This window comes from Camelus dromedarius, chromosome 7 (assembly GCF_036321535.1).
Source record: "Camelus dromedarius isolate mCamDro1 chromosome 7, mCamDro1.pat, whole genome shotgun sequence".
NCBI classification, from domain to species: Eukaryota; Metazoa; Chordata; class Mammalia; order Artiodactyla; family Camelidae; genus Camelus; species Camelus dromedarius.
In genome coordinates this window covers 9,441,295-9,454,577 of record NC_087442.1, presented here as the reverse complement: position 1 = coordinate 9,454,577, position 13,283 = coordinate 9,441,295, and the positions used below count along the sequence as shown (strand labels likewise).

The 13,283-nt window shown below is 37.6% G+C and overlaps 1 protein-coding gene across 12 annotated transcripts in view; it reads right to left on the bottom strand.

The window, feature by feature from the left end:
- Positions 1–13,283, bottom strand: part of TPK1 (thiamin pyrophosphokinase 1) — a 337,072-nt gene that overhangs the window by 220,633 nt on the left and 103,156 nt on the right. For 11 of the 12 annotated variants that reach the window (XM_010986883.3, XM_031455545.2, XM_010986891.3 and 8 more), the window contains one exon: positions 2,727–2,796. In XM_010986883.3, the coding sequence (XP_010985185.1) occupies positions 2,727–2,796 (70 nt within the window). Of the gene's footprint in view, positions 1–2,726; positions 2,797–3,746; positions 3,907–13,283 lie in introns of those variants that run through there. The other variant, XM_064487271.1, reaches the window with a different exon arrangement.

Genomic DNA, 13,283 nt, shown 5'->3' with positions numbered 1-13,283 from the left:
GGTCTCCACCCAGCCTCAGTCTGATGTACAGACTAACACACACCCAAGTCCAAACCTGTTGGCCCTCAGAGTGGAGGTAATCTAGTTATCCCAAATAGGAGGGTCATCAATCAAAGTTGCCCAAAACCTCATGGGAAGAGAGAACAGAGTAACTGTAATCAAATATTTATTAAACACATTTATTGAGTGTCTAATATTCCCAAGGCAACTGTCTAGGCACGAGGGGGTTTATATTTATTGCGCTTACATTCACCTGAGTAAGAAAAATGAGTCGTATTTTCTGTTGTTCCAGAGGGCAGAACCAACAGGCAGCCTCAATGCAACTCTTGGCTACTTAGGAAGAAATAAGAGAATTTTTATTTTCTTCTTCTTGTTGCTTCCAACTCACTAACAAATATTCAACTCATCATATGTTGTTTTCACAATGAACAAGAACATTTAGGGCTATTTTATTTAAAAAAAAAAACCTGATAAATAGAGAGAGGCGACTTTCAAAGTTGGAACAAAGACAAACATTCCTGAAAGATGTAGAGGGTTGAATGCATTCGGACCAGACTGGTCCCAGTCAGAGGATCAGACATAAAGGTCAGCGCTGAATTCTGCCTCAGCGCTGTCCCTCTGCAAACCCTGCTCCCCTGTTGCTGTCTACATCAGTCTCCCTTCCTCCCATTCCCAATGTGCAAACACCTAATTTTCTCTTCAGCGGGAGCTGCTTCTTACATATTCATGTTTTACTGCATAATAATAAGGTATTACGTTGTAGATTAGGACGTTAAATAAATAAAAAATAAGAACAAGCCAAGCAGTGGTCCACAAACCATACCTGACTTTTTAATAAAAGCTCATGCATATTTTTTCCACTTCCACTGTAAAGCCTCTCTGCTAAAAATACAATTAATAGGAATCATGTTTGGTCACCTATAACCAATTACTCTCACTGGTTAGAGTTCAGATTTAATGAGCTTTATTCCAAGGACGTATTCCCACAGGAAACAGCTTCACTCTTCTCCCTGTTTGGGACTCCACCGTTACCCAGGCCAGCCACGTCCCTAAGTATCAGACATGCATCACTGCAAACATGTTATTACAACCAGAAAATCCACAGAAAGCACATTTTCTTATTGGACATCTTCATATATAGACAAATGGTTGTTGGATAAGTCATATAAATCTTGGAAGATTTCCATAAGACTGCCTATAAAATGTGTTAAGAAATATTGAAACGATTATTTCAAAATCTGGGCAAAAATAATGGTGCTCATTCCCAAATCTGGCAATGCGTATCGCTTTCCAGTGTGAGTAAAAGCGTTGTATGTTATCTTTCTCATTAGTGTCCAGCCCAATCCCATGAAAGTCATCAGTATAGGAATCTATGTTTTCTCACAGGCATTCTAGATGGTTCTCATGATCGAGGAAGAGTTGGAAAGGACTGTGTTAATATTTTTCACAGCTCTGGTTCATAAAAGTATGTTCATGAGCTGTACACCCCAACTGAGAAATAGTTCTCAGTCCCAGACTGTCTGTCAGCAAGCAGGTTACAGGCATCAACAGCACCCAGCTCATAACCTTGCCCTTAAGGTCATTAAGATCCTCTCTGAACTACCTGGTCTGAATAGTTTTTATAACATACATTTAAGTATTTTTTCACATACTGTCCATGTCAAGTCTTAGAGAATACAGTCAGAGGAATCCACCAAGTTTAAAAATACAGGAGCACAAAAATGTTAAGAATTTAAATTATTTCCTAGGCTGTCACTGTTGCCATAATCTTTGATAATGCATCGAGACCCTAGGCGTTAGCACACCCAGTCTCACATAAGACACACCTTCCTCCTATGCACAGTGAGCTTTCAAACATCAGAGCCAACATCAGAAAACTGAAGTAAAAATTCTGGCACCATAAAGATGTATTTTACATCATTTCCAAGTGCATGCACTTAATTCACATCTACGGTATGTTGCATCATAATATTTTTATTTTAGTTTTTGCAGCAAGGAGGTGATTTCTCAAACTATAAACACATCAGTACATTTAATAACACATATGATAGAAGTGGAACTAAATTTCCTAGCTGGTCTATTTATATCCAGACTATAAATGCTTGTTTTTGCCCAGAGGCTGCACTGTACACATGATGGCAATGAGCTAGGTTGAAATTTTGCTTTCATTAAACATATTCTCACATCTAAAAACAGCTCACCAGGCAAAGATCAAGAAAACCAGAGAAGGTAGATAACAAATCAATAAGAAATAAATTGTTTATCTCTTAAAACATATGTCTGTGCATAACGCAGAAGTAAGTTAAAATGATACTGAGTTTTACTCAAAACTGATATAAAAATCTCACATCTTCTACAACAGAATATATATTTTATGAGATCATTTTGCATTCATTTAAACTGTTTGAATAAAAATTCTAATTGCCATTACAAGTTTTATTTTACTCAATGTTCAACGTCCCCACAAATATCAATAGTTGATACTGCTACTTAATGAGACTTTGAAGGAAGCAGAATTTTTTAATAGGAATATAATTGGCTTATTGCTATTAACAGCTATCATTTAAAGCAAAGAAATGACACAACCTAGTCAAGCAGCTCTCTCACTGAGGTGGTTTTCTGTAACGAGTTAGAAGGAAAATGAACAGTCACCATTTCCTAAGAAGGAAATGAAACAAACTGAAGAGCAGAGTTGGTGCACAGCGGACAAGGGCCATCAAGCCTACCTCTCTCTCTCTCCTTCCGTTGCATCATACAAGCGGTTGGCACCTCCGTCAGCACAGGCTCTTAAAAGAGCTTCAAACAGAAAAAAGAAAAGAATATTTTAATATAGGAAGCTTAGCAAAGATCAACATTACAAAAACAGGCCCTCAGACACACACACAAAGCCGCGCTCCCCTCCCTGGATCATTTCACAGTCAGCCAGTGACACTGCTGGTACTAAAAATGATCCTGCATGTCACACTCACAAGACAGGATCACCCAGGACAAAGTGTAATTCCTTTTCCGTCTTCTTCAACTCCTCCTATTAAATAAAGGGAGGGTGGTATATGATGTCTTCAGTATCTCTCAAAGCTTGTTTTTCCTTCCTTCTAACAGGAAATAGGCCTCAGGCTTGATACCAGGCAATGGGACGTAGCTTATAACTTTGTCCCCTTGTTTTATTAATTTTTTATAGATACTTTCTATTTGCGGCAGGTATTATGGGTCTCCATATTTTACCATGATATGCAAGATTTCTTTTAAAAACACACCATAAGCAGAACATTGTAAGCTTGTTTTAAAATATTAACTAATAATCCAGATAATGTGCGGCTGTAAATATTGAGAAGGTGGCACAAAATTGACTGAAACTTGGGAGATACGAAAGTAATCCAAGGCCGGCTGCCTCCCTAACTGGGGCTTTTTATCTCTCGCCTCCTTGTGTTTTTCCCTGATATCACTCTAGGGTTTCATGCTGCTGGTGAAATCATTCCTCGAAATTTTCATTCCACGGTCTACTATTTTTGTTGTGGTTACTTCTCTAATTTCTAATTTTCCTAGAAATGTTCAGTATCTTAGCATCAATTCATCCTTTGATACTTTTCTTAAAAAAAAAAAATCCTTTACCTAATAGTTTCAAATCAAAGTTTGGTTTTTTGTTTTGTTTTGGGGTTTTTTTGTATTGTTGTTTTGCTGTGTTTTGTTTTTTAACCTGGGCGATGTTAAGAGTCAATGCTGAGGTGTCTGAGATTCTAAGTCCTCACCCTGAGGAACTGCCTCTGCCCCTCCATAGCTGTTAAAACTGATCAGTAGGTCACAGAAATCAGCCAAGTCCTTGGACACCAATTGCTTCAGAAGAAACAAACTACAGTCGGCCTTCCACAGCTGAGGGTTTCCAATGTGATCCATGGTTTAACCTGCGGAAATGAAATCCACGGACACAGAGTGCTGACTGTGGTCACTTTTTTGCACCACTTCATATAAGTGACTTGAGCATCTGTGGATTTTGGTATCTCAGGGGCTCATGGACTCAATCTCCCACAGACACCAGGAGACAACGGTATTTTTTGAGCTACTTCTGCATCTTATTGCTGTTATGAAATCAACTCCCTTTTTTGAAAGTTTAGCTATACATTTAAGAGTGCTTATAATATCTACCTCCAAACTGCGAGGTGTTTAATAACAGGTGGGATATTGTAAAGGGCAGCTAATTGACCATACTGGCAGAAATAAAAGCCCAAGTGTATTTCCCACTAATCCATGATACATGTGAGACGCCTTTGTGTGCCCTATGTTAGAGCAGAAATAAAACAGAGGCCAACTGGAAAAAAAAAAGATACTCCTTTCTTGCTTCAGCTTCTTCATCTGTAAATGGTAACAGTATCACCTATGGCACAGAATTATTAAGCAATCAATGACTTAGTAATTATACATGATGCTCGTCACAACACTGCAACATAGTCAGCATTTAACAAATGTCAGTCCTCTTCCTCCATGTCTGTCAGAGTGAAAATGAAGTCTAAAAAAGCACTGTGTCCTTAACAGATACACACTACACATACGTAGTATATGACATAAATAAATGACAAGGACCTACTGCATAGCATAGGGAACTTTATTCAATTTCTTCTAATAAGCTATAATGCAAAAGAATCTGGAAACATATGTGCATATGTACATATATAAAGCTGAATCATTTTGCTATACACCTGAAACTAACATTGTAAAAACAACTACACATCAATAAAAAATAAAATTAAATAAAATGCATGAATATTAGCTGGCTAAAAAAATAAGAAAAACAAATAAAAAGCATTGTATCTCTGGAAAAGAAAAGCCTATGGTCCTTAAAAAGTGTCAAATAAAAGAGTTTTACAAAGATATCTAAGAGGAACATCTCATTTTACCAATTACCGACAACACACATTTCCCTTTAAGGAATGGTACCCAAATTCAAATTATACCATAGACAGAACTTGAAGATTCACAAACTATTCTGTGCATTTCCTAAATATCAAAACCTGAAAGTTCAAAATTATCAAAAGCAAAATAGAGAGAGAATCTCACATATAAAAGATGCTGTAGAACAAATGAATAGGGAGAGAGGAAGGACTGATAACTAGAAACAGATGGTAAACTATCAGTCATTACCCTCAGAGTATATAAAACACTGCTCTGTAAACAAAATTAACAAGCATAGGGAATCTTTTTATGTGAAAATTGATTTAGTGAAGTAAAACGAAATTCCAAGACGCAGTGGCCAAGGATTATAAAACAGAATGACTTGTTAAATGTTTCATACTGTATTATTTTGAAAAGATCAGCTAGAGTCAACATTTATACCTATTATGTGGCAGGCTCTGAATGAAACAGAAAGATGAATAACAAAAGGAGCTAGCTCTCCAGACTGACACTATAGTGGAAAAAGGAGAAACAGAAGTGCATATACGCACTGCTCGGTAGACAGTGATGACAGAACAAAGCGCAACGGGAGGACACGGAGATGCATTCCAGTGGACAAATCTGTAAAAATGCTTATTATTAAACCTAGTTCAGCCAAGATCAGTGTTACTTTTATAATCCAATTTTTTTTTTCTCATGCCTGTTGCTTCTCACACTCAGATTTAAACTGGCATTTTTAGAGCAGTTTATGAAAAAAAAAAAAAAAAAAAAAACCAAAGTCATAGGAAGTAATCTCCTCTTGTTTGAAATGGCTAATGGAGCTAAAACCACTCTGATGAAATCTGTGCACTGTTCTCTCGTTACCTAGAAGGTGGGATTGGGGTGCAACCCATCTGAAAGAACAAGTTCCAGTCTGTCCCCAAAACTATTTTGTGACTGTCAGTAAAGCTTGACAAAGAAGATATAGTCTACCACTTTTCAATTTTATTAATAAAATATTTTCTGTCCACATAAATAAAATTGCATTTGGAAAATAAAATTTCAAGCATGCATTACATAATGTTGGCATGGATTCACTGATGGCAATTTGAAAACTGAGTAAACATCACTGTTAATGAAAGTGACGAACTAAAAGAATCGATAGTAGAGGGCATTCTCAAATAAGGTATTTCTGATAAATCATGGATCAGCCTTCAAAATACATGCACTCCATCATCATTTAAATAGTCTCAAGCTTTAATGAATGGAAGTTACTGCATGAGTTATCTTTAATGTAAAAATTTCACTGGCTTATACAGCAAAATTTTTGCACGTTTATCAAATACTGCAACTTCAATGGCTGAACAGTTTATTACACATCAGGCTGATAAAAAGCTGATGACTAAAGTATACTAAAACCTCTGTATCAACTCTATGTATTGGCACTACCAATAAGCATAATTAAATACACCTTAAACTAACAAGATTTTTTTTAACCTGGCATAATGTAAGTTAGTGTTACTGACAATAAAGAGCTCCATTCACAGAGGTTAATTGGCTAGTTCATTAATTTCTATTGAATGAAGTTGGACAGAAATAACTTCACTTTCTGAGAAGTAGCCTATTAAATGAGCTCCACGTATTAAGATGGAAGAAAAGATAAAGTAAAAATCAAAGAAACGTTTTTCAGTGTCAAGTCAACTGAAAGAACACCAGATATAAAAGATTTTGATTCTAATCTAGATCCTATGACTGAGATAATCCCAAGAGTGCTGATTCTCATGCAAAATAAAGATTATTATATATAGTTGACCAAACTCACCAAATTATTCAGGGGCTGGAGAGAGACAACAAAGATAAAACCAGAAAGAAACAGCATGGGGAAATAAAACTCTCTCACATACTGTTGATAAAATTATAACTCTAAGAGAGAGTTTGGCAGATTCATAAAAATTTAAATGTGCATGCCCTTTGAGCCAGAAATTCTGTGTAGCCTCTATAAAACTTGCCCAAAATCACAAGGGCATATGTACAAGGACAGTCATTGTGATATTATCTGTAATCTTGAAAAAGTTGACCGTAAACTTAAACGGTCACCAGTTGAATATTGGTAAAATATATCATGTCCCTTTTACGGAATCATTTTTTTAAAAGTAGTTCTTATATGTATTCATATGTTATCTCTTGTAAGGTATACTGCTATTTAAAACTCTAAATAACCGTTGGTCAAGGTCAAATCTTCCTTCCAACAGCAACTCAGAGAATGTACAGAAGTATGCCAAATTCAATAAAACTAAGAATCAGACCAGGGTTACTATGTCAGGAACATTTATCCAAGTAATCAATAGTCTGCAATGATTAAGATACACCTGCACTGGAGAAGGGACGCGAGACCCACGCCCCTGAGGAAGCTCCTAACAGCTGACAAGGGATAAAAGCTGAAGTTTCCCAAGAATCAATGTCTTCCACAGCTATGAGCATAGCAAACGAGGAGCCACCACAACGTTTGAAAGTCACTCCCAGAAAGTGACTAGACCTTCATTATTTTTGTTATCAACCAGTATTTATCACCTGTCTTGAACCTTTCCTCAAACTTAAGTGAAACTGGTGTTGGGTAAAGACTATCACGTCTTCTTAGTTTGTTAATCCAAATCCAAGACCACTTCTGAATTGCACACACCAAACTCTTTAAGCTTGACTATTTATATGGAATAGACAAGAGGTCATGGAAAAAACACTTTTCACTAAACACAGTGCTGCAAAAAATATTTTTACAAGAGATATAAATTCTATTGTAATTACAATCTTAATATCAATAGCAGTAACTAAAAAAAGGAAAAGAGACATAAAGTAACAAGAATAATTCCAGATCCAACCTCATTATTAGGAGAAGGAATCAAATATTTTGACAGGTTTGGTCAGGACCGAGTTGAAGGTGCCTACATTCACCTAGAGGGAAGAGAAGATCCAGAATCTCACTTAGCAGGTGTCTTACTGGGTCCCTGGGCAGTTAAATACCTCCAGTCACCCAGATCCTGTGTGTTCCCAATGCAGGTCCTTCTTCCCTAGTGCTCCAAAGACACAATTAGCCTTTGTGTATCTGGTATCAATCTAGTCTGTCAATACTACTGGTCTGAGCCAGTATTCTCTCCCTGCCTTAGAAACAACAGTAAACCACATAATCCCTAACTTCTACTCTTAAGTCAGCTCTAGCACCCATATAAATTAGTCTGGCTGTGGGTTAAAAAAAAATTATGTACCTTCTGGAAGAGCCTCAGAAATTGTCCATTAACACAAGCACACACTAAAAAAGAAGTGTTAACATGAATTCGCACAGAACTACACAGATTTGAGAAGGCTCACTATCAGATACTACAGAGGATAAGTGGGGGGGGGGGTTTGTTTCATTTTTACTACAGTAAGAACACTTAAAATTTTAAGAGGGTAGATCTCACGTTAAGTGAATAGTACAGTATTGTTAACTATAGGCATATTGTTGTGCAACAGATCTCTAGAACTTAATCATCTTGCATAACTGACACTTGACTCCCACTGAATAGTTACTCCCCACCTGCCCTTTCTCCTAGCCCCTGACAACCACTGTTCTACTCTCTGTTTCTATGAGTTTAACTGTTGTAGGTTTCACATACATGGGAAATCATGCAGTATCTGTTCTTCTGTGACTGGCTTCTTTCATGGAGTATAATGTCCTTCAGTTTCTTCCATGTTTTTGCATGCTGCAAAATCTCCTTTTTTTAAGACTGAATAATACTCCATTATCGGTATATGCCATATTTTCTTTATCCATTCATCCATCAGGGGACATTTAGGTTATTTCAAGGTCTTGGCTACTGCGAATAGTGCTGCAGTGAAAATGGAAGTACAGATAACTCAACTCTTTAAACATCCACCTTCAATTCTTCTGAATAAAGAGCCAGCAGTGGGATTGCTGAATCACATGGCGGTTCTAGTGTAATTTTTTGATGAACCTCCATACTGTTGCACACAGCAGCTATACCATTTTGCATTCCTTCCAATAGTGAATAAAGGTGTGAACTGCTCCATGTCTTCACCAATACCTGCTATTTGTCATTTTTTAAAAAATAATACCCAAAGTAACAGGTTTGAAGTGTTATCTCCCTATGATTTTGATTGCATCTTGTCACACACCTGTTGGCCATCTGCAGGTCATCTTTGAAGAAATGTCTGTTCAGTTCCTTACCCAATTTTTACTTGGGTTATTTGATTTTTTTTTCTGGATATTCAGTTTTAGGAGTTCCTTACATATTTTGGAAATTAATCACCTATCAGATATATGACTTACAAAAATTCCCCCCATTCTGTAGGTTGCCTTTTCACTCTTGCTTGTTTCCTCTGCTGTGCAGGAGCTTTTTTAGTTTGACATGGTCCCACTTGTCTAATTTTGTTGTCGTATCAACAAAATCATTGCCAAGACCAATGTCCAGAACTTTTACCCTATGTTTTCTTCTAGGAGTTTTACACTTTCAGGTCTTACATTTAAGTCTTTAATCTATTTTGCACTGAAGGTCAGTGTTTTTTAACCAATATTCATTACTAGGGACAATGCTGAAATAAAGCTGTATTTCACACTTTATGGTTAAATCAGCCAAGAAGGCCTAAATTAATGAATTCTTCCAGAAGTATCTCTTGCTTAAAAACATTTCCCTATTAAGTATTCTCTGCCATGTTAAAACCTCAATTATATGAAAAGCCTAATAAGGAATATATTTCATGTAAGAATTCATGGAAGGTTTCCCTTAGTAAACCATGTTCCTTAAACACTTCTGGGTGTTCACTTTTGGTATTTCTTACATACTTTATTAAAAATAGAACGTCTGTTTAGGATATGGCTGTTATTTAAAAGAGAATATAAGGTCTTCCTTGGAGATTGTCATAAGCAGAGAGTGTTAAATATACTGGTCAACAACAAAAGCAAGGAAAAAATACACATAAGATACTATCATCTATATATAAAGCAGTAAAGGCATTGCTTGTTTTATTTTCACAAGTGTAAGCACAAGAGATTGGTTACAGCTACAGCGGCACTCCTGCAGAATAGGACAGGGCTGGGGCAAAGATTTACTTCTTGCGTAACTAATGTTCTTCCAGGGAATCCCAAGCTTGCATTCTCAGCCTGTAAGTGGCATTATATCTACACTCAAACCCAGATTTGGCACATGGCTCAATCCATGCTGTTACAATCTCCTGACCAGAGTGACTGATGGTGAGACTGAGGTGTGATCTGATTAAAACGACATGAAACCTAAGGAGACTTCCCGGGTTCCCTGTTCCACCATCCCACCACCTGAGAGACTGGAAGCACGGATCTGTGATGGGCTATCTTGTCGACCCAGAGAATGAAGCCGATACTGGAAGGTAAAGTTTGGAGGCAAGACTCTTGTTTGAGTCTCCATAACCATAACAATCGCCTTTTCAATTACACGAGCTAATAAATTCCCTTTTTGGCTCATGCCAGTTTGAGTTGGGTTCTCTGTCATTTGAAACTGAAAGAGCCTAACTAATCCATATATTAATTTCTACTTCAAAGACACAGAATCCTCCTCTCTACCAACTGGATACCTTATTATGCCTCATATCTGTACTGGATCAAGGCCTGAAGAGGAGGTGTTTATTTTTGTAGGTAGTTGGCCTATTTGTATATACTCTCACCTGCAAAGCCTTGATTATGATCTAGTTTAGTTAGTTAATGGACATGGTTGACAGATGAATTAGCATGCTTTCCCTATCAAGTCGCAATTTCATGGGGAAAAATTTTCATTCAAGCCTTTCATGGAAATATGTGCTCTCTGAGAGACAGAGCAACAATTTACTGTGCTCACAGGAGTGCTGAAATGCATAATTAATTGCTGTTTAGATAACTCTTTCAGAGTTTTAGATGATAAGTTTAATTTATAGTATAAGTATGTGCAATTATTAAGAGAGCTCACGTTATTTGTAATATCCCACAAATAGTGAGTGGAAGATTCTTTAAATTTTACTTAAGTCAGTAACACAGAATTATTCTATTGCAAATGAAAAGCAAGTGGCATTCATACTGAGCAGCTACATGCACAGGGCCACACTAGTCCTAATGGTCTGGATCACGCCATGTAATGAAAATTTTTATTACTTTTAGGTAAATATTGCTGCACAAGTTCTATTATCCTTTCTCTCTGCCACCTTCGGCCTCCTCCTCTCCTAGCTATTTGTTATGGAGACAAAGTATGACATTTAATCATCTTTGATGCTATTTATAAAGTCTGTGAGCAGGTACCTCTTAAACACTTGGTGGCACCAAATACCTCATCACTAAGAAATCTGGAAAGCAGCCAAACATCAGACTGTCTGTTTATCCTAAACTGGCACAGGGAAATTTTTCTAAAAGATGAGTGAATCTCATAATGTGCTGAAACTACAAAGAGCTAGAGCAGCACAGAAAAACAGTCTAATAAATGACACCAGTGAATGTGTGTTGTCCAAGTGTATTTGTAGGAATGATTACGGCTGAGTGCACGCTCAATCACTGCGTCTCTACTAAAGACTGGCCATTCTTTAGGGACAAGTTGGCAGATACGCACACTCCATCCACGGGGAATAAGGAAACATGTAATAGGCCTCTGCTGGTGCTGGTTAGAACACAGGCTTGCTCACCCGTCACTACTCACAGTCTGAGGATCCGTGGGGAGGGTTGCCCAGTGCACCGCAGGACGGTCAGCACTGCCCTGGACTTCCCCATTAGATGCCAGCAGCGCCCCTCAGCGGTGATGACCAAGATCCACAGGCAATGCCCAATGTCCCCTACTGGGAAAAATCACTCCCAGGGTCCTAACTGGAGGACCACATACCCCCCAGCAAGCCACCCAGAGTCCCAACATGTCCAGCTATACAACAGATTGTTCTTCGCTATCCTCTCAAATTCCAATTTAAAAGCAAGACTGTCACCTAGAAACTACATTCTACCTGGCTTCCGAAGTCAAATGACTTAACAAAGCAACTTATGTCCTAGCTAAAGTGCATTCAAATCCATCCCAGATGCAAACCTGCCATCCTACCCTCTCTTTCATACTTTGTGAATCTTCAGTAACACCTCTCCTGCCATCTGTGCGTGTACTAACATCTCTGATGTTCCAGGTAATCTTCTAGACGATCCCGTCCCTCTCTATTGGAGCCTCCTACTCATTTGAGACCCTATTACTAAATATCGCCACTGGTCACCGAGAAGAGTTGGAGTAGAACAGAATAGCAATGATGTGGCTGCTTTACTTGGCAAAAGTCAAAGTTTTTAAATAAAAATCACTTTGTTGATGCGAATGTATTACACAACAGAAGAATGTAGAGGGATTTGGGACCCATTTGCCTCCTCTGCCTATTTATTCAGCACTTAGAATTCCTTCCCCTCTTCTTTTTAATGGATCAGATCTCAGAACTTAGGCAAGACATATTTCAATTGAGAGATTTAATCTTCCATGTACCAAAACTAAAGCTGTACCAAAGTCAGATCCCTTGTTACACAAATAAGTGACACATTTAATCTTATTTTGCAGAGTTAGAAGGAAAAAAATACCCAACAAATCATACCTGTACCTTTCCTAATACCTTTTACATCTTTATAAAAATATTTTAACAATTTACTAAGTGAGAGTTTCTAGCAAACAAATCTCTTTTTTTAAAGAAGAATCATTAAATCTAACTGGTAATAATAGGGTAACCCCAGCAATTCGGTCTTAATACAGAGTAACTCGAAACTGAGAAATAATTACGTACTTTTATTACTAGTATAAGAATTTCACATATTATATATAATCTTATAATTGACTATGCCCCTTTTTGAACTGAACACAATCAAGCTAATCCTTCTTCCTGTTTAGGGGAAAAAGTGTGGGGGGAGGACTGTGAAGGCTTTGAGCTGGAAGGAGGGGAGAGGAATTAGGAATAATGTTTCCAGAAACTGATTAGGAAGGAGAATCACTGGGTGGAGGTTAAAAGCAAGAGAAAACTACCCAACAACTCATACTGGGCCTTCTTTAGGCCCAGAGTTGTAACCAGTGGAATAAAGCCCAGTTAAAGAGCTTCGAGTGTGGATAAATGCCTTACTAACCACCACATTTCTCAGTCTATAAGTTATCTCCGGACATTCTTAGAGATAAATTAATCTCACTCTTTAAAACATGACTTATCAAGGCATGAAAAAGCTCATTTTTTTTTAAATAATTAAAAGTAGGCCAGTCACTTCTGGAGTTTAGTCAGATAAGGGAAAAGCTTTAGGAGATAAGACTGACAGGCAGTCAAGGACCGTGTTAAGCAGGTCATGGCACAGAACAGAGCTTAAGTGTAAAGGAAGTCATCCCAGGTTTTAAGTTCAAGAGCGCTCCACTCTAACTTAGGTGTTACAGACTTTC